Source organism: Salminus brasiliensis, chromosome 3 (assembly GCF_030463535.1).
Source record: "Salminus brasiliensis chromosome 3, fSalBra1.hap2, whole genome shotgun sequence".
Lineage (NCBI taxonomy): Eukaryota > Metazoa > Chordata > Actinopteri > Characiformes > Bryconidae > Salminus > Salminus brasiliensis.
The window spans coordinates 46,531,042-46,552,872 of record NC_132880.1 but is presented as its reverse complement, the minus strand read 5'-3'; the positions used below and the strand labels follow the sequence as shown (position 1 = coordinate 46,552,872).

At 43.8% G+C, this 21,831-nt stretch overlaps 1 protein-coding gene across 3 annotated transcripts; it reads right to left on the bottom strand.

Annotated features, from left to right (window-relative positions):
• Positions 1-627: 627 nt before the first annotated feature.
• Positions 628-21,622, bottom strand: micall2a (mical-like 2a). Of its 3 annotated transcripts, none has more exons than XM_072674931.1 (19): positions 21,428-21,622; positions 19,564-19,612; positions 15,893-16,034; positions 14,793-15,127; positions 13,488-13,618; positions 9,550-10,050; positions 7,834-8,051; positions 7,331-7,415; positions 6,757-6,920; positions 5,792-5,926; positions 5,617-5,703; positions 5,396-5,530; positions 4,992-5,053; positions 4,702-4,825; positions 3,003-3,105; positions 2,762-2,835; positions 2,545-2,659; positions 1,372-1,418; positions 628-1,279 (listed from the first exon to the last, which is right to left on the bottom strand). In XM_072674931.1, the coding sequence occupies exons 1-19, from the start codon at positions 21,568-21,570 to the stop codon at positions 1,185-1,187; spliced, it is 2,745 nt and encodes a 914-aa protein (XP_072531032.1). In that variant the 5' UTR covers positions 21,571-21,622; the 3' UTR covers positions 628-1,184. The 3 variants fall into 3 exon arrangements, with proteins under 3 accessions (XP_072531032.1, XP_072531033.1, XP_072531034.1); XM_072674932.1 differs by having other exon boundaries at positions 7,331-7,412; XM_072674933.1 differs by having other exon boundaries at positions 7,331-7,409.
• Between the last annotated feature and the right edge of the window lie 209 nt (positions 21,623-21,831).

Sequence of the window (21,831 nt, the reverse complement as noted above, 5' to 3'; positions counted from 1 at the left end):
TCAAAAGTCACATTACTTTTAATAATTTAAATAAAAACACACATATTTACACTTCAAACGTCTCCCAGGAGAACACACACTTTAAAACGCCATAAAAACAAAACTAGAACTTCAACAGTTCCTTCAAATATTACTCATATACTGCTTTAAACACGTCACTCTGGAACCAAGACACAACCTTTACAGCACATTAGCGGCCTGCACTTAATTAAAAGTGATTAATGTATTTAAAAAGTTCAAATATGACTAATTACTCATCTCTGGAGTATAGAGGCTTTCACTGATGCCAAATCTGCAGCTCAATTTACCATTTCATACAAAATTAGAGTTGTTCTTCGCTTCAGAAGGAGAGAAAGTGTGTAGAGGGTTTTTTCCCCCCTTATCTCCCCCCTCAACTCCCCTACATGTGACGCATGTGAGCCTATAGTGCCACCTTCAGGAAAGCTATGGAAGTGCAGTCTTGCACTAAAATTTGTAGTGCACAAAATTCATTAAGGTTGCATGATGATGATGATTATTATTACTACTATTACTACATACATGTAATTTTATATATAAATAAAATTTATATATAAAATTATGTATTTATTTTTTTAACTGAAGTTAAAAAAACAGATAAAACAGATTGTTATCTAGATGGAGTTATTTTTTGATGAAACTGCAAAGTGTAGGAAAAAGAACTTAAATATTAATATTCATAACCATTTTAAACACCACTAACGACACTTATTATTGAACAAACAATGCAAGAGAACATGTGAAGTATGTGACCACCCACCGAGAAAACAATAAATAAGCCAGTAAGTGAAGTATTTTAGGGGTAACTGCAAATTAAGTTATATGTATGATGTGAATCCCACACAATCCCACACCAAACCAATCCTGAAGCAGGAAGAAAAACAAACAAACAAACAAACAAACAAAAACAAACAAACAAACAAAAAGAAAGCTGAAACATAACCTAAACCTTGTGTCCTGAAGAGCGTAACGCTGTAACACCGAGTGTCCTGGACCAGTTCTGTGAAGAATGCCATGGAGCGCTGACTCACCAAAGCTTCCCAGCAGCACGTTCAGCCTACCTCACTTCCACCTCACTTGGCTGCACATGCCCAGACCGCTAGCTTGACTGCTGTGAGCGGTGTGAAGCAGGATCCACCAGACGAACTCTTCTGCTCTCCTGAAGCTCACCCTGAAGACCCTTCCAGCAAGGTTTTTTTACTTCTGCGTCTGAACAACTTGGAGAAGGAGGATTTCCTCTTGCTTTTTAACTTTTTAAGACCTAGCCAAACAGAATAAGGACTGATTTGTGTTCTTGCTTATTTAGTTTCAATCAGAAATACAGAGCAGCCGAACACGTCAGCCGGCACTCACCGAGTCTCTGCATCATCTCATTCAGCTGCTGATCCTCTTCCTCCTCCCTTGCAATGCAAACAGAAGACCCTGGTTAAATTTGTCAACTCAGACTCTGTATGCGAGCCCTCACTTCAGCTCCTCACCTTCAGAACTACACTGCCATCATATTTAACATCAGTTTTATAGGCCCTAAACCAGAAACCTGTGGGACGCCACAAGATACAGCATACCCCTTTGTTTTAGCATGTGTCCAAATAGTTGTGGACACCTCTTCTAATGAATGCATTGAGCTACTTTGTAAGTTGCACCCATTGCTGACACAGATGTGCAAATGCACACAAACAGCTAGTCTAGTTCCTGCAGAGTAAGTCAGGAGTACTAATTATTATTACTGTATTAATGCCAGGTGTGGGCTAGAGGGGTATAAAGCCCCCCGGAATTGAGCTGTGGAGCAGTGGAAAATCTGTGTTATCAGGAATGATGGATGGTGGAGCTCCATCCAATACTTTTGGGATGAGTTGAGTTGGTGAGCATTCAACATCCTGATCTCACTAAGGTTCTTGCCGCTGAATGCCATCAAATCCTTACAGCAATGCTCCTGCAAATCTAGTAGATCTAGCCTTCTTCTCTGGACAATAGAGACAGATACTCCAACAGAAGCAGGATAAGCTCTTCTTTTATAGCCTTGATTTTGGAAGAGACGGCGAATAAGCAGGTGTCCCAATACTTTTGTCCCTACAGTGTAATTTACATTTACGTTTCTGCATTAGGATTAAAACTTGGATAATAAACTTAAAACGTGAAGTTTTAAGAAGGAAGAAGGAATTCATATTTCAACAAATTCTTTATATTGGGTTTAGATATTTAATTTTAGGCCAATATACTGGACTTCAATAAGGTGACAGAACTTCCTTTTACTAGTTTAATTGGCAGTAGGCCCAGTGTAGAGTTACATGAAGAATTTAGGACCCAGGTTCTCTGTATAATTCACTCTGCATGAACTTCTCACAGCATCTGAATAGTCATTATTCAACCATATATGATCAATATGCATTTTATATATATATATATATATATATATATATATATATATATATATATATATATATATATATATACACACACACACACACACACACACACACACACACTTCGGTCAAGCAAATGGAGGTTTTAGCAAGTTCTCCTGACCTCAGCCGGTCTTCCTCCAGCCCCTCCACAATGGCGTTCCTGTCGTTCACAATCTCTACCAGCCGGTTCATCAGATAAGCCTCCCTCTTCCTTTCAGCGGCACTTTTCAGATGCTCTAACACACAAGAACAGTCCAAGTTGTGCTACAGAGCTGGAAACCTTGTACCTCGTCTCCGGAACTACAGGAAGCTCTCGTCAACTGTTCTGTAAATCTTACCTGGCTTACTGATCAGTCTTCTGAGCTCTCCCTCCACTCCAGGCTGCTGCTCCTCTAGATCTTGAGTTTTTGCTCTAATAACGAGAAGAAACAACAACATTGCATAACCCGGAGATCCAACCGGTTCAAACCGATCGGTTCAGCTCCACGATGCAGACCAGACACTCCTCATCAGAACATGGCCTGGACCTGCTCATCACCTACAAGTGGATTATTTAATATCTACAAAAGGACCACCTACATGTACATGAGCTCCGATTCCCTCCGTATGTAACTTTGCTTCTTCTGAATCAAGTTAAACCAGTCCACCATCAACGGATCCATCAGGACGTCCCCGCTCCCCCCTGTAAAACAAACCAAGGTTATAAAGGAGGAGAAGTCTCAGGAAGTCTCAGATGATTGAAAACTGAACGGGGATTCCAGCCCAAGCCAAAATCACGGCTACATATTCTCTGGAGGAAGCAGCCATTTCTGCAGCAAAACGCCTGCTGTATATCTGTTTGAGATACATTTAATATAACCCAGTAACGCAGTCCAAAATATCTGTTGTGCCACTGACATTGCCTTCAGGTGAGGTACAGCTCATACACACACACATACACACATTCGTGTAATTCGATCAAACGCTGGGCTAGATTTGGCCTGGGCCGAGAGGCAACAGGGCCCCCATCAAATCCCGCTGGCTGCTAGCAGCAGGACAGGTGAGTCTGGCAGTGTGCAGAAGATATTGCCACGGTGACCTTGAAACGAGCCAATCAGGCGTCCCCGTCCCCGCTCAGCCTCCACTCTGACTACAACATGTCGCTCCTTTCCATTTCCTTCCCAGAATCCCGCAGGAGGAGAGGAAGCTTCCCCCGCACCTCACCTCATTTGGCCTCGGCTGCTGGATGTGAGCGGCCCTTTATTGGCCACCACCCAGCCCTCGAGGCGGCGGCGGAATTCCACCTCCCAGGTGGACGGGCTCGGCTAACGGGTTCGGAATGAGGCCGCAACTCTCCGGCAGGTGAAGTTACGCACACATGGATATCACAACTCCAAGCAAAGCACTTCCTCGTATTGGAGTCAGATTTATATAGATTTCGCTTATTTAGCGCTACACAACACGGACAGCATTTCCACCATCCTACAAAAATCTATTAACCCCTTAAAACCCGAGGGCCAGTGTGTTGGCACAGCACTTCAACGAACTCTCAGAACTGCATAACTTGCATATTACTGTACAGTAGTTACTACACAAGCCCTAAAATTAATAACTAAAAAGCTAGGATTTAAGAGGATCAGGTTCACAGTTTAATGGAGCTGCATGACTCACTGGGAATCACTTTTTTGGGTTTGGAACTGAGCATAGGATTCCTCAACATGCCAGTTTGATAAAGAACAGAAGGATTTTTAAGGGCTTCAATTTCTGACAAAGTTAAATTTTACATGTTAAAATTTCATGGTTTCATCTTTTCACACTGGTTTCTATTGAAATTTAATAAACGTATAAACTAATAAGTGGCCAGTCTGGTCCAGGTGCAACTTGCTTAGGGAGTTTGACAAAATTAGTTGTGCTGTTTAGGACAATGTAATATGATTTTGATCCTGTGTTTTCAAAAAATTCCCCCAAATTATACATTTGTATATTGCCAAGACTATTTAAGTCCTGTTCCCAACTGTATAACAATAAAATATATTTTATATTAAATAATAGCAAAAACAAACTAGACAAGAGGTCAAACACTTCACCTGACCACTGACCAGATGCTGTTGATTACAGATAAACAATAAACAAATATAAAAAGCACAAAGGCATGCAGCACGGCAGCAAAGCAGAAGGCGGTCTGGGTCAACCAGGATAAAAATAAATAAATAAATAAATAAAAAATGTGGAATCAGGAAGGCAATATCAGCTACAAGAGGACCCCCCACCAACCCCACCCTCCCCTTGCTTATCCTACCTTCCTCGCAGCTGCGGAGTCTCCTTTCCAGATCTATTCCCTCCTTCTCCAAATCACTCAGACTGTCCTCAATTTCCTGCAGCTCCTTAGTAATCTGCTCCATCGGGATATGATGAGGCTTGATCTGCAGAGACATGGTGCAAGTATGTGTGTGTATGGGGGTTGGGGGGTGGGTATGGGTTTTATTGTACAGCAATTTTAAAACAGTGAGCTAAATTCCTGTTCGGCTGAACAGACAAAAGAGGAGAAGTGAATAAAACAGAAAGGAACGTTTATGTGTACTCTCTTACTGTTGGTGATCTTGTTTCATAGGTCAAACTGCTTGTGAAGGACACGTTTCTATTCAGAGAACCTGAAGAACAATAAACAGACTGGCTGCTAGTATTTGTACTTCTTAAAATAAAAATCTTTAAAATAAACAAATGAATAAATGCTAATAAATTCATGCAATTAAATCTTTTTTTTAGGACAAACTTAAACAGCTGCAAGTCAACTCAGCAGTCAGCTAGCATGTTTAGTAGGAGTGCTTGAGCAAGGGAATCTCCAAAACTGGGGTCATTTGTGGCCCCCAGGACCAGAAACTGATTCCCCAGTACTATACAAAAAGATTATGGTCAACTGGGCCACAGCAGCTTGCACTTCTTAACCACATTTGCATGTTTTGCAGAATCTAGTCCTCTCTTCTTGGCCTCACCATGCTCTGCAGAAACACAACACTTGGGCCGTTTAGGAGGAGGAGCTTTGGGTTTGCAAGCCTCACTCAGGGAAGGGTCAACATCCAGCGGAGGCTGGTGGGATGGGACGTCTATGGAATTTCCAGACCTACGACCTTTAAAGACAAACAGACCATTCAGATAAACGGGAGGCTTCAGGAACTCTTTAACCGCAGGAGAACACTGGAAGAAGAGGTCTTACTGGATTCAGTAGGCCCTCCTAGTCGTTTTTCTGGAGTTGGAGCTTTGCTATTGGGTGACGAGCCAATGGGATTCTCACGTTTGGAGACTGTAGGTTAGAAGATGCACTAAATGAGACTACACTGAGCAAAAACCAAAGCCAAGTATTGTTGAAGTGCAGTGAAGCCTGGTAATACCCCATCCAGCAGACCCACGGCGAGTCTCTCCAGGGGGAGGAACTACAGGATTTGGTGGCTTGATGGGGGAAGAGTTGACAGACCAGGTTCTACCACTAGGAGAGAAAGCTGGTGCAGGAATCTCACTCTTAAAGCCTGAAAAACAGAGAGAGAAGCAGAGTCTGGGCCCGTCATGATAATATCTTCTTATTGTACAATATGACACAATATATTCACACACACACACACACACACACACACACACACACACACACACACACACACACACACACACACACACACACACACACACACACTTCAGGTAGCTGGGCACTGCTATAGAAATGCTACGACACTTAAGCTGATTTTTTTGTATTTTTTTTGTATTTAAAAAAAATAAAATAAGTTATGTCAGATTTTTTATGTGAAGAGAAACAAACACATTAGACAATAAACAAACATTTATTTAATAGGTTTATTTTTTGTTGCAGTATCAGAATTGGTATTTAGCATCAAATTTTATTGATATTGGCACCGACTACCAAATTCCTGCCCTCGTGACATCCCTAGGAGGTGGGGCTTGAGTCTGTAAGCAGCAGCTATCATGTCGGAAAAGAGTGCAGTGCTCTCTTGACCAATGACCAATGCATTGGTAACTGCATCTCCATAATGCAGAGCAGTGACAAAGTATTTAAAATATGTTGTAAACATATAAATCACAGAATAAATACATAATAAATAAAGAAATTATATCTATATAATTTATTATATCCCCCAAACTAGTATCACATTCATATCTCTGTTTTTTGCAACTGATATATTGATGAAAAAATAATAATACAGTCATAATTATTTCTGGGGCATCATATCGATTAAAGCAATAGCTATTGTCACAGGCCTTAATGAAACTGTAACTGCCTTAATTAAACAACACAGGCCAACAAAATGCGTTGGCATGTCATGGGAGTGTGGCAAGCAGGACATACCCCGGCCAGCAGGGCCATGCAGTGGTTGATCTGTGACTGGAGATCTGGGAGTGGAACGGTCAGCTACAGGACGAGCACTGTTAATGTTCGATGCCTCATTCGGATGGTGGCTGATCTTGGCTTCCTCTGGAGTTCCAGCATTAACCTCAGTAGCACTGCAGATTCTGAGGAAAAATACTCACTAAGCCAGAAGCCAAAAGACGACCTACACAAGCAATTTCCCAGTTAACATTGGAAATGTAGCCCCTCACCTTTTTCCTACAAATAAAAGGCAGCAGAAGCAACAACTAAGGCACAACTAAGAGCACACTCATGCGCAGCACTCCTTGGGACTGGTGAGGACGGGGGAAAGAGTGAGCGGCTGCACTCGGAGGCAGTCAATCACTACTGAGATGGGGGAGGCTGGAGGGAGCAGCAGGCTGGGGAAGACATACATGAAAAGGCAGTGCCGTCAGCACTCCTGCTCTGAAGTGTCATTGCCAGTGTGTTTGCACCCCGGGTGACTTGCGCCTGCTTTTTCCCCCTCGTGTGGATTAGAAAGTATTAGGGATAAATGGGGGCAGATCAAACTTACTTTAGTCCCGGTCCATTTGGAGCTGCATTCAGCTTCGACTGCCAGTCAGCTGGCTCTTTACAGCTCCCTATGTCTTTGGCTGCTACTGGCAGACAGAGAGAAAAAAAAAGAAAAATGAGAAAAATGATTATACTTAAACAAGCCAAAGTCACATATGAGCAAATTATGCTATTTAAAAGCAAGAGAAGCTGAGAAGCGCAGAAAATAATAAATACACTGAACTCTACAGGTCACGTCGGCATCAAAAAAGAAAAAAAAAGGCTGCATCACAAGCTTCCCTGCCTCATTTTGATGGACTAAATGAAACACACGCCTAAGGTTGGGACAAGCCCCCCCAAGAATATTGCATGCGCTTTTATATATTGCTTGTTCCATGCCTCTACACTCGTCCCCTCTGTTTATAGCCAATGTTTATGATAATATTTTCCCCTGTGACCTTTAGAAAGCATTTAAAAACGGACCACAGTCTACATAAGCAAAGGTCACACGCACACCAACAGTACCTCTGGCGATGGAGAGGTGAGCAGAGGGAGGTCTAGACTGCTCCTTGCTGATGGCGCTAAGCCAGAGGGAATCCTTGCTGCTGCTGCTGCTGATGCTGCTGCTGCTGGCGGCGGTGGGGGAGGGAGGGAGCTGGCCGGTTCTTCGCTCTGCTGCAGCTGAGCCAGGCCTCTCCTGCTTCCAGCTGGGGACTTCATCAGAGGAGCGTCTGCTTCCCAAGCTAAGGGGAAACCGTGTCTTCTGCATTATTTACTATTTACACTTGCATTACGCCGCGTGATGCCGCCTGTCTGTTCAACTGAGCGCATGACAGTAGAATTAGTCACATAATCCTACTCAGCATAATCAGGAGCCTGATGGAAATTAACTGCTCAAAAGACTCACAGTTTCTCTCTGTACGTCTCGTACACACGTAAACAAACTGGACAGCTTCTTAGGCTTACAGGCTATCTATAGCAACAGCCTGAGAGCAGCCTGTTGGGAGGCATGCGGACAGATATACCAGACATATACCCGGGCTAGGTAGGTCCACACAGCCTTCACAAGCTTTGAGTGTTCATGTTTACAGCCAGAACTGCCATGAAATTGTGGTAAAGTGCTGTTAGTTTAGTAACATAGCATCTAATGTAGTAAATCCAGTAGGGGGCTTGCAGAAATGAGCAGGATAGTACAGGTTGAGTTTTGGTAAGCGCGAACTAGATTTGGGGCGTTTTCACACTTGTGTATTCAGGACAAGACCGATTCTGGGCTCATTTTGAGGAGGGGCTCATTATGCCTGGCTTGCTTTCACTCAGGAGAATTCCATACACACCATGGGTCGATGGCACAGTTTCGAACGTCACTTTTCTGCACACATTTTTGCTAAATATTAGGGCCTGGGTTCATTAGTTTATTGATTTTCATTCTTTTCTGTGGTAGTGAAGAACAGCACTATTCTAGTCATGGCATTACACCGTGCAGGAACACATAGGGGAAGGCTTTTAGCAATGCAAGCGATAAATCAAAGCAGTCACGTGACCAAATGAACCAATAACGGGTGGATAGCTTCCACACCTGCAGCGGACTGTGCCAGGACTCACTAGAAGCGAACCCCAGATTTCAGGACCGCTCCTGGGCTCGAAACCAGCTTTTTCACTTGACCAAATGTACTGAACTCACGGAGCGAGCGGACCTTGATCCAGAAAATAACTCTAGTGTGAAAGCGCCCCCAATAGTAACAACTGTCCACTAGATAACAAGTACGCACTAGGCTAAAATCGAGGCAAAACTCTCAAAAAGAGTAGAGAAGTATTGCCAATAGAATATGACTCTCAGGAGCAGATAAGCATAAAGCTACTGGCACTGCTGACTAATGCCAGGCAGAGGGGTATAAAGCCCCCCAGCACTGAGCTGTGGAGCAGTGGAACTAGCTGTGTTCTCCGGAATGATGGATGGTGGAGCTCCATCCAATACTTTTGGGATGAGGTTGCGTTGGTGATCATCCAACATCCTGACCTAAGTAACACTCTTGTCATGAAATGCAATCAAATTCTCACAGCAATGCTCCTTCAAGATCTAGTAGAAAGCCTTTGAGGGACAGTAGAGACAGTTACTCCAACAAAAGCAAAATAAACTCTTCTAACACCCTTGAATTTGGAAGAAACAATGAATGAGCAGGTGTCCCAATACTTTTTTTGTAAATTTAAAGGATTTAAATATTGTCAAGAAGTTAGGCCTACCTGTTGCCTGCTCTGAGGCCACAGCTATAAGCCCTGTTGTTGTTGTTGCAGTTTCCTTCGGCTAGTTTCTTAGAGATCACGGCCCGCGCCCGAGCCTTTTCTTCTTCAGACTTCTGGATACTGCTCTGGGCAACAGGGGACTCTGAGGGACACCTAGCACTGGCTGCAGACAGTGGAGATGGGTCTAAAGACAGGAAGAATTTCTGCCTGGCTGCCTGGGTCCTTTGCGCAGAGGCTGTCCATGGCTGAGGGGCTGGGCTGGGCTCTGCTGGTCTGGGAACGGCCTTAATAGGGCTGGACAGCACGGAGATGTGCCGCGAAGGAGATGGCCCACTTCCGTTCTCGGTTTGGGGTCCTACCATGACAGATTCTGAGCCCAAAGCCTTCGGCGAAGACATGAGGCCATTCCGAGTGCTGTGATGGGAAGAGCAGAGCAGAGTTCCCGGGTCCTGACCGACCTTGAAGGCAGCCGACTGTAGAGGAGCTGAACACTCAGAGCACCTACAGGACAGAAGCCAAAACAACAGGTTTATACAAGAAACACACAGCCTGACTGTTTACAGTCCACATTAAACTATCCAATAACCAGGACCTGATCAGGCTGAGATAATCAATGCTGACTCCAGGTTTATGTGACTTAAATGATCACCATCACACATTTCATCGCCAAAGCATCCCAGAAGTACTGGATGGAGCACCAACGGTCAATGCTGGGGGGCTTTATACCCCTCTGGCCCACTCCTGGTATTAGGCCGCATGGTGCCAAGAGGTGCATGTTTATCTGCTCCCCAGAGTCCTATTCCATTTGAAATACTTTGCTATAGGGGCTAGATAAGCTGGGTCTTCACATATGCACATCTGTGTCAGGAATGGGTGCAACTTACAGTAGCTGAAAAGCATTAAAAGGTGTCCATAAACATTTGGACATGTGATTTTAATTCTAACCTTAATGCTATCATTCATATATATATATATATATATATATATATATATATATATATATATATATATATATATATATATATACACACACACACACAGTCATGCCCGAAAGTATTCATACCCCTGTCAAAGTTTGACTTAAATTTACTTTTATTTAACCAGAAGTTACATTTTTGCCTGGAAATGACACAGGCATCTCCCAGGAGATAACACGATGATGTACAAGAGGCATCATTGTGGGAAAAAATATTTCTCAGCTTTTATACACATTTGAACAAAAAGTGGCATGTCCAAAATTATTCATACCCTTCTCAATAATTAATAGAAAAGCCTTTATTGGCTATTACAGCAATCAAACGCTTCCTGTAATTGCTGACCAGCTTTTTGCATGTCTCCACTGGTATTTTTGCCCATTCATCTTTAGTGATGAGCTCCAACTCTTTGAGGTTCGAGGGTCTCCTTGCCATCACCCTGATCTTTAGCTCCCTCCACAGATTCTCAATTGGATTCAAGTCAGGACTCTGGCTGGGCCACTGCAAAACATTAATGTTTTTGTCTGCTAACCATTTCTTCACCACTTTGGCTGTGTGTTTTGGGTCGTTGTCGTGCTGAAATGTCCACCGGTTCCCAAGGCCAAGTTTCTCTGCAGACTGCCTGATGTTGTTGTTGAGAATCTTGATGTATTGCTCTTTTTTCATGGTGCCATTTACTGCGATCAAGTTCCCTGGTCCATTGGCTGAAAAACACCCCCAAAACATTAGGTTCCCACCACCATGTTTGACAGTGGGGATGGTGTTCTTAGGGTTGAAGGCTTCTCCTTTTTCACGCCAAATGGTGCACACATCATTGTGGCCAAACAATTCAATTTTTGTTTCATCTGACCATAAAACAGAACACCAGAAGTCTTCTTCTTTGTCCAGATGAGCATTTGCAAAGGTCAAGCGGGCTTTTGTGTGCCTTTTCTGGAGAAGTGGTGTCCTCCTTGGCCTGCGTCCGTGGAACCCAGCAGTGTGCAGTGTCCGTTGAACTGTCTGCCTTGAGATGTCGCCACCAGCAGAGTCCAGATTCACCAGGATGGCCTTGGTGGTGATCCTTGGATTTTTCTTCACCTCTCTCACTATTCTCATGGCCAGCACAGGTGTCACTTTTGGCTTCCGACCACATCATCTGAGATTTTCCACAGTGCGGAACTTCTTGTATTTTTTAATAATACTTTGCACTGTAGCCACTGGAACTTGAAAACATTTTGATATGGCTTTATAGCCCTTTCCTGACTTGTGAGCGGCCACAATGCACAGCCGCAGGTCCGTACTGAGCTCCTTTGTCTTAGCCATGACTGTCCACAAACCAACTGCAGAGAGCTGCTGTTTTACTCCTGTTGAGTTGATTAAAACAGCTGTTCCCAATGAATCAGGGTAATTAGGATGCTTTAAAACAGCTTGGACTATTTGGAATGGTATAGAACTTTGGATTTTCCCATATACTGTGACAGTTTTCAAAGGGTATGAATAATTTTGGACATGCCACTTTTTGTTCAAATGTGTATAAAAGCTGAGAAATACTTTTTCCCACAATGATGCCTCTTGTACATCATCGTGTTATCTCCTGGGAGATGCCTGTGTCGTTTCAAGGCAAAAATATAACTTCTGGTTAAATAAAAGTAAATTTAAGTCAAACTTTGACAGGGGTATGAATACTTTCGGGCATGACTGTATATATATATATATATATATATATATATATATATATATATATATATATATATATATACACACATACATACACATACATACATATACACACACACACATATATACACACAGGTACATATTTTGTAGCATATATATATATATATACACACACACACACACACACACACACACACACACACACACACACACACAGAACTGTGTTTGCATCACATTCAGATTACACACCAATTCATCCACCATGCAAACATATACCTTGAGATCAGACCAGCTAGACCGGCGAACATTGAGCAGTTTACCTATCTTTTCAGTGTGCATACAGGCAACATTCAGACCCATGGGACATGCCACACTCTTAAAAAAATAAAAGGTGCTTCAAATGGTTCCTTAAGTGATACCACAGAAGAACCACCTTTGTAATAGAGAACCTTTAGGGGGTGCATCATACTCACACTCCATCTCCATAAACCAAAACTGGTTCTTCTAAGGTATCCCTCAAAGAACCATTTCAACCTAAATCTAAGTTCCTCTTCCTAATTAAGCTAATCTGGCTCCTCAGGCCCCCCAGTGTAAACATACAAAGTATGTCTGACGAATATCCTCCCGAAGTCTAATAAATGTCTGCTGCATTTCACCAGTTTTGCTCTCAATGTAGAATGGGTGGTCCTAAAAGGAGTCATGCTTACATCAGCATAACCCTGACCAACCACAAGGCTTAACATGGCTCCGCCCTCTCTGACTATGAGCAACCTGACGAGCTTCGCCTCCCTGCTGAATTCTGAATTTAGCAGCCAGGTGCCAGGTCGGACGGAGGTCATGATGCAGCAACGTAGCCGGGGAGATCCGCGGCCCGGCGCCCACTGGTACTCCACCCTGCTAAATGGCCCAAATTGGAGAAGGGCGGGAGAGATACACAGGGGCACACAGGCCAGCCCATATATGGGGGCCAGCCCACTCTATAGGCTAAGTAAAAAGCTAAAGGCGGTCTCAAGGATGTTGGCGTTGCCGTGGTAACATAATGGAGGGCTGCTGACAGTCATGCACATTCATAAGAATATTCAAGGCCACTCCCAGACCATCCTTAGAGAGGTCTAAGGAGTGCATTTTAGAGATATTCAAGGAGTGATTGATCATATTTCTGCTTTGCGTTTTCTAGTTAAACTGTGCTGAACGCTTCACCAATCACCCAAATTTAGTTATTAAAATTTAATATATCAAAATGTGTTTCCAGAGCTTCAAGAGTCTACAAAGAAGAGTATAACAAGTAAGAGAAAACCCAAGCCTCACTTGAAGCAGCTCCTGTGGTAGAGTTTCCCCTCCACTAGGTGTCTCTGGACCAGGTGAACATGACACTTGCACACGGCACATTTACTGTTCAGCGTGCCGGTTTTGTTGGAGCTCTCCACTAGAACAGTCTTCTGCAACAGAGGAATGAAGAGCATCAACAGTAAAATCACCAAAAGCTTCTGCATCACCTTATTACCAAATACAAGCACATAATCCTCACCATCCTTCATGCTTTAAACTGAGGGTCAAAGCCAAGTCTCCCTAACACCTACTCACATACCAGTTATACACTAGAGGGGGCTCAAAGCATGCTGTACTACATGCACTTGGTAAATACAGACAATACTGCTCTGCTCTACAGTTTGCTACAGTTCAGTGCATTCTGTTCACTCCTACTTTCTTCTTTAGGAATCTGTACTACATGCCAAAATCAATTTATAATTATACATATTATAAATCCATGTTCATTCTTGGACTTGATTTCAGCGCTGACACCAGGTGCAGAATCAGATCAGACATCATTTAAGACTGTGGTCTCAAACCCTGCTATTGAAGAGCCACCTTGAACCAACCTGACCCAACTAATTACTGCCTTCAGATGTGATTGACTGGCAGAATGGGGTGTGTTAGATTTGAGGTTGGAAGGTAGTGCTTCAGGAGGTGTGTTGGGAACATACATCTAGTCATAGACTAGTCCTGCAGTGTTTTTGTGTAGGCTTAGATTTAACCCCGTAAACTCTTTAAACTCTGTATGCACGTCCCTCACTGCAGGACATCTACAGAACCAGGGTCATTAGGAGGGACCACAGCATTATCAGGGACAGTACATAGCCTCAAAACGCTCCTACCATCGGGCCGAAGCTACAGGAGTGTAAAGTCCAGGACAGCCAGACTGCTGAACAGTATGCAAAGTATGTGTGCATTTTATATATATATATATATATATATATATATATATATATATATATATATATATATATTTATATTTATATTTATTTTTTTTTTTTTTTTTTTTCTTGGAGCATTTCTGGTAAGTACTGACCACTGCATACCAGATAAACCCCACAAGACCTGCCTGATGTTTCGGAAATGTTCTGACCCAATTGTCCAGCCATCACAGACTGGCTTCAGTTCAAGAACCCACTGTTCAGCGGCTGCCTGATCTACCCACCCCTTTAACATATGCTACTGTAGATAAAGATAATCTGCGTTTTTCACTTCACCCCTTAGTGGTACTAATGTTACGGCTAATCCGTGTATTTACAGTGCAGACGAGGATAAGAAACAGATCACAAGGACTCGTACCTTCTCAGAAGCCCTGTCAGTCTGTGGAGATGCTTTGATTCTGGATGGTGACAGACTGACCGGAGAGTGTTTCTGGACGTGTGTGGACTGGGGTCGGTTTTCTACAGCAGGTTTCTGTGTCAGGGGGGTTGAGACATGTTTCTCTGCACTGCTATGTATAAACAGTGGTGGGCGGTTTTCCCTGGCAGCCTTTGGGGTTACAGCAGAAGAGGGTGGCCGGTTCTCGGGAAGTGTTTTTGGGTTGAAGGTTTTGGCAACCACAGGAAGATTCTTCTTCTCCGATGGCTCCTCCTTTGAGCCCTCTGCTGGTCGTTTGACACCTCCAACTCCTCCTGCTAGGATGGAACAGAATGTATTTAACACCTGGTGATTGTAAATGAGTAAAAAGACTAAAAAACAGAACATTCAAATTCTGAAATTTGCTATATTTGTCATTATAGTTACTACAATACAATATTTCACCCATGCAACAGCACCCCTGGGGCAGAGAGCATTAACCCCCAACATAGGTGCCTTCGCTGACCCGGGCATCAACTCCACGACCGTGTGATCAAGAACTGAGAGCTTTAACAACATAGCCACCACTGCCCCTATTTACTTAAAGCAGCATTATGTAGCATTCTTAGCTTAAAGGATCATGCTGATGCTCCACTGACTGCAACAAGGAGAAGAGAGTCTCAGTCATTCCCACTCTGGACAGAAATGGTATTACTGCACTGTGGAGCTTTGGTGGAGCTCCAAGATAGAGACCTCTCTCCACAACTGCTGTGTAACCAGTCATATTAGTGTAAAATCCTGTAGTATTACTCTACCGCCTCAGCCCACATGCTTCTTCTGTATCTCTCAGCTTGTTCAGAAATGCATGTGTACAGCGGTCCTTAAGGGAACATTTGACTGCAGTGGAGGAAAGTGAATTATACTCCCCCACCTGTAGGGGGAGCAATGAGGGCAAAAAAAAAAAAAACCCACACAACACAACCCCACCCACACCCACCCACCCACAAGAGCTTTAATGCAGAATTCAGCAGCTGCTACATGTGTCAAATGCTTGCATGTGCGCAACAGGGATCAATAATTGATCAACAGTGCTATCGCCTTACTGGGGGAGCGGCCATTGAAGTAGTTGTAGTACTGGGAGACGTAGGTGAGAATGCTGAGTCGGTCTGGGACCGGCAACGCCACCATGTCCTCAGCATCCAGAAGAGCTGGGATCCCCAGATGATCCTCCGCCACACGAAAGGCCTTAAAAACACACACACAAAACCACAGCAAACCAATGATACACACAGCAAGCGAGACACAGAGACGACAGATTTCAGAAGTCAGCACTAAAGGAGGCAAAACGTCCAAAGAAAACAAGAAGAGGGAGAACATTAAAAGCAGACAGCCTGTATTAATCAGCTGGTAGGCATTGCACAATCCCAGCAAAAGCAACCAAAAGGCAGGACCTCCTTCCACTGCTTCCAACCAGCAGCGTGGCACTTTGGCAATGGTCTTCTAAGGCCAAGGCAGTCAGCCAATTAACTATAAACATGGCCCAGACGAGAAAGAAAAGCTGAGCCTCCCTAAATAGAAAAGAAAGAGTGCTGCAAGCAGCAAACTTGGGCCCTCCTGTTGTGCGGGGCTGGACAGGGAGAGCATAATGAATAGCATGTTTCCCGTGCACACTGCAGGGCCTGGGAAAGAGGAATTGGACTGTGTGCGTGTTGGGGGGTGGGGGCATAACAGGGCTTTGTTTGAGATTGACCTGGACACGCTCATTAAATTTTACAGGACAGCAGAGGACGGGCTCCACATCCTCCCGTACTGCAGCTGCTGCAACTACAGAAGACGCACAGAAAGAGAATTGTCCCACACGGACAATTCACATCCTTCCATGGAAGTAGGCCAATATCTCCAGAGCTCTAATGAACAACCAAACCAGGGTGTGAGGTGTAGAAGGTGTAGATCGCTATTCAGGACCATGTTCAGAAGCTGTTCGTTCTCAAAGATCTACAGGAACATTCCTAGCAACGAACAGCCAGGCATTGTTTAGTGTTTTAATGCACCAATGAATTAACATTTGTCCCGACAGTAGTAGATCACATGTAAACTCATCTAGACGGGAAGGATCGGGTGTTCTGTTGGGCGACCGAACGAGCGCTTCATAATGGATGAGCTCAAGTGACTCCTCACAGCTCGGGTTCCTCCAGCAGCATGAGGCAGCAACTAGTGTTTCAGGGCAGATCGGCGAGTGCACGGCCCACCGCAGGGGCCCATAATCTGGGCTCTCTTGAGGAAGCAGGAGGGAAATAAAGCTCTTTATAATGGGAAAGTCCCAGCAGAAGTGTGTGTGTGCGTATGTGTGTGTGTGTGTGTGTGTGTGTGTGGCCTGTGGAGCCCCAAACACTCATTACGCACTTGCTGACAATGACAGGAAGGCGAGATGAGAAATAATTAGGTCACTGGGCCACAGCAGCCCTCCACTGTAGCACTTTTCTTAATTAAAATGATACCCTCCTGGACAGTTGTGGGCAGCAGTTGGAGTAAATATGCAGAGTTCCTCACTGTGGGGTACACTGGGACCAGCAAGTCGAAGAGCTATATAGTTATACAGTCCTGCTAGCGTAATGGTCATACAGTAGAGTTGCCATTAGACTACTGCAGCTCTGAACTGCTCCCTGGGTGAGGAGGTGGCTTCCTGCCACTCCAGGTGTATGATCACTGCCACAGATGGGTTACATGTGGAGGCTGAACTCCGTCCGGATGTGCAATGGTGATGCAAAAGTCTGCTAAACATCTGCTGGACATTACTAGTACTTCTAAATCACTAGCCAACATGTTTCACTGCAAAGGTGAAACTGCTGCATATTCCCTATGCAGTGCACTACATACTACAGCACCCTAAATGATGTTCCACATGGAAAACTGAAATCCATTTGCATTTTAGCCACAGTAGAAGACATTCAGTACATGTATATGTGCAGTGTGTGTGTGTGGGTGTGTGTGTGGACATGAATTGTGTAGACATTCATGACTGAGGTATAGGTCAAGTAAAGGGTTCTATACAGTGCTGAAAGAGGGCTGAATCCCAATAGTGGTGAAACCCCACTTGACACTATATAGAATCCTTTCTTAAGGAACATCTTCAAGAAGTTTTGCTTGTATGTAAAGAACCATTTTACCTTCATAGATTTTAAAGGTTCTTGAGTGGCCAGGGTTCTGTATAGAACCAAGGGTTTGAGTCCTAACAATAGGTAGTGGGGGGGTAGGTGGCAAATTTAAGCAGAGCATTAAGCTCAGACATAAAACATAGCTGAAAGTTCCTCTGTGTGTGTGTGTGTGTGTGTGTGAGACAGTAAAACATTTTTTATGGACCTCAACGCTCAACCCTGTTCATAACAGCCACAGCCTTTCATTAAAAGGAAACACAGAAATAGCTCGAGAGGAGGAGAAAAGGCCCGAGATCAGGCAGAGAACAATTCCGCTTGGAAAGGAGGCTGTGCTGAACACATGCTGCCATAAAGAGCAGCATACATTTAGAAGAAGAACAACAATGCCGGCCACAGACCACAGAGGGACTTGAGGCTACGACAAGCATTCAGCGAGACACAGCGAGAGGCACAATTCCAAACTCATACATGTAGATAAATACAGCAGCATGAAAGATTTTGGGCACCCCTGGTCTCAATATGTTACTGTGAGCAGAACTTCCAAAAAGCCTTAAAGAGAAAGATGCCATGCTAATAAGAAAAAAGGGTCACACACAGCTTCTGTAGCAGAGAAGACGCGATTTTCGCTTCTTCCTTCTTGCGCAAGACTTCTAGTGCCACTCCGTTCTCGGTTTTGTTGCACTGCTCTTTGAGATCCACATATATTAGTTAATATGTTAAGATCTAGGGACTGTGAGGTCCATGGAAAGACCTCCTGAGGTAGTCCTTGCGCCTCCTGAGGCCATTGTGGATTTTGAGGCATGTTTAGGATCATCACCCTGCTGAATCTTCAGCATTTTTACAGATGGTGTGATGTTTGCATTCAGAATTTGCTGATATTTCACTGAATCCAAGCTTTCCTCTACAAATTAAACGTTCCTTGTGCCACTGGCTGCAACACAAGCCCAAAGCATGAATATACCTTTGCTCGTCAGCCAAACGAAGTTCCACAGGGCAAGTTTGCAAAATGCATCAGGCTTGTTTCCACGGTCCTTTGAAAGCTTCCAACGCTGAATTTTGTGGTGTGTGAGCTGTAAGACTCAGGAAAGGTTTTCTTCTCATGGAGAATCACGCCAGAGTCTGCCAATTCTTCTTGAGGGTCTTTCACAATTTTTTACATTATTATTATTATTATTATTATTATCTGAATTTTCAGCAACCCTGATCTCAAATCCAGATCTCAACTTGCCCTCTTGCTGCTGATTGTTGGGACGAGGTTTGTGGAGGATCGTGAACAAGCCATAACCCCAACAAGTGAATAACGCTCTGAGGCCTTGGTCAAAGTAAAAGGTCTTAGGATGCCCAAACTTTTGCATGGTGTCCCTTTCATTTCATCACTCCAAAATAGTAGAAAACCCAAACAGATATGCCAATCTTGCTTAAAATGTTTAAAAATCCTTCACCTTCACGCCCTTTAGAGGTCAGTCCATCTCCTACTAACAACTTCCTCACAGTAACACACCTAGACAAGGGGTGCAAACCGAAATCCTGCCCTCGGAGAACAGTAACGAGGGCCGAAACATAAGCTGCTGCTGTCGGAACGTCTGCTTTTGCGGCAAAGCTGTGTCAGGAAATCTTACCAGGTGGTTGTTGTCATACACATTGTCTTTAGTGAGGGTCTCAAAGTTTCTGGAAGAAAACAAACGGACGTGAGTCACATGAGGGGTAGAAAGGACTGGTAACTCATTCAATTCATTTCAAATGACAGCACAGGAAGAGACGACAGAAAATAGCTTATTCATTCTTGGGTTTGCCCAGAAAGGAAATGGCAGCCTGCTAGCTCCACTGTACATAGACTATAGTGTTCGTATAGTCTACATATACTGTGTATACTATTGTTCTCTGTATATTGACTGTAAATTATATGTAGAGTAGCTGTATATTGTTAATACTAGAGAGACACTAACAAATTCCTTGTGTGTGTGTGAACATACTTGGCCAATAAATCTGATTTTGTTAAATATAACATAGCTGTTCCCAAATTCAGCTTTTACTTAACACTGTTAAAGTTCAGTTCATATGCAATATGAGGATATTTGATCAAAATCAGGATAGATTTTGTTAAATTCACATTTAAAGGCAGTTGCATTAGATAATATCCACACGTTTTATGTTAAACTGTACAGAACAATCCCGTCTCTTTAAAATGAGACCCCATGTGACCTACAGCACTGTGTGAAGAGACACTGACTCCAACCCTGAAAAAATAAAGTCAGATATCACATATTATATAGAAATTCTTCATTTTTTTTCCTGTAAAAACTTTCCTTTACTCACATGTAAGAAATGTTTTGATGCTTAAAACGGGTTTCCCAGAGTCTCAGCTTCACTAAAGCAGTGAGACGTCTGAATGAAACAGTATATAGATGACGAGAGACAGAAGACTTGAGTGTCCACTGGTGAGTTTCACACACAAGACGGACACACAAACCCACCAGTTAGACACGACGTCTCTCAACCCAGTCGTCTTCACAGCCTCATAACTCCGGACGGGAGTGAGGTACGAGCTTGCAATGAGATTCGATGGAAAGGGCGGAGCTTACGGATTCGGGACACATTTGAACTGTGTGTATTGTGTATTTCTGCGCTATATCATCACAAAGATATTAACAAAAATATCGAATACGTTAAATTTGACGCTTTGGCGCGTGCATAGATCTGAGGACTGTGGGTAAAAGAACACTGACCAACTGCACAGTCCATTACAGACAGTGTAATTAGCAGTGTATAGCAGTCAACATAATAAAATATCATGATAAATATGGTGTATCGTGACAATATTGTAACAATATTAACTATATTTTATTTTGCATATTGCCCACCCCGCCCCCCCCTAGCAGGAGTGTGTAATTATGCACTTCTCTAGTTTGAACATTACTAATTTTAAAAAGGTAAAAGGTGAAGAACTAAACTCATTAAGAAAACAGGTCAGTCGTCCTCTTGGACTTACAGCCTCTATTGTATAATAAATATGGCAGTATTTCTGCACTTTTTATTGAATACAGTCAAGCCTGACAGTAAAGCAGCGTTACTGTAGTAGCTGTGTCCTTTAATAAACACCCTCTGGATCATCCAGGGCAACAGTATGAGGTGTTTACTATGAACAACTGTAAGGTAGTCTAGGATTTCAACCCTGCCCATCAGCTTCAGACAGAAAGAAGAAGAGCCAGTGCATCCATGCCAGTGGCATCCGCAGGCCGAAACTCCCAAACTACCAACAGGACACCTCTAATGAGCTCTATAAACCCCCCTCTTATAAATTACAGCCACTAATTAAACAGACTTCTGCTCTCTAACATCTCTGGAAGCCCAAATGAAGCTTGATCCAGTGTCTGAGGTGAAGGGTGCCACTGAATGGAAGAGCATGGTCCTTAATGCCAGCTGACTGACCCAGCCTGTAGGAGTAGCATAGACTGAAGTAACAGTACTGTGAGAAGTTCTTACATGAGGTCCGGTCTAAACTTGTGGATCAGAGCGCAGAAAGCCAGTCCATCTCTGAAAGAGGTCGTCATGTTCACGATGGCCACATCCTGGTATCCCTCACACTGGATTTTGCACCACTGCTGCAGAGCCTTGATGGCAGCCATCCTCCCCCCTCAGGGCTCTCGGGCTCTCTGGCTCTCGGGCTCTCTGGCTCTCTCCTCCTCAGCACTCGCTCTGACTCCCAGGCTGGGAGCGGGGCTGTGGGGCTGTGGGCCGTCCCTCTGCTGCCTCTGTCGAGATAGTCAAAGTTGGGAAACCACCCCCAGGCTCTGTGTTTACAAGACTCGGCACCGGAAAGCAGCACAAAAGGCGAGAGGAGCTGGAGGAGGGACGCTCACACGGTGTGGAGGACTGGACATGTTTTT

Bases quoted from the DNA above. Each gene is read 5' to 3' on its own strand.
- micall2a (XM_072674931.1), bottom strand. From the start codon at position 21,570: ATGGCTGCCATCAAGGCTCTGCAGCAGTGGTGCAAAATCCAGTGTGAG. The intron at 15,128-15,892 runs GTAAGGCGATAG...GTTCCATCCTAG, and splicing joins CTTCAATGGCCGCTCCCCCA to CAGGAGGAGTTGGAGGTGTC. The intron at 5,054-5,395 runs GTGAGGCCAAGA...ATTGTTCTTCAG, and splicing joins TTGTGTTTCTGCAGAGCATG to GTTCTCTGAATAGAAACGTG.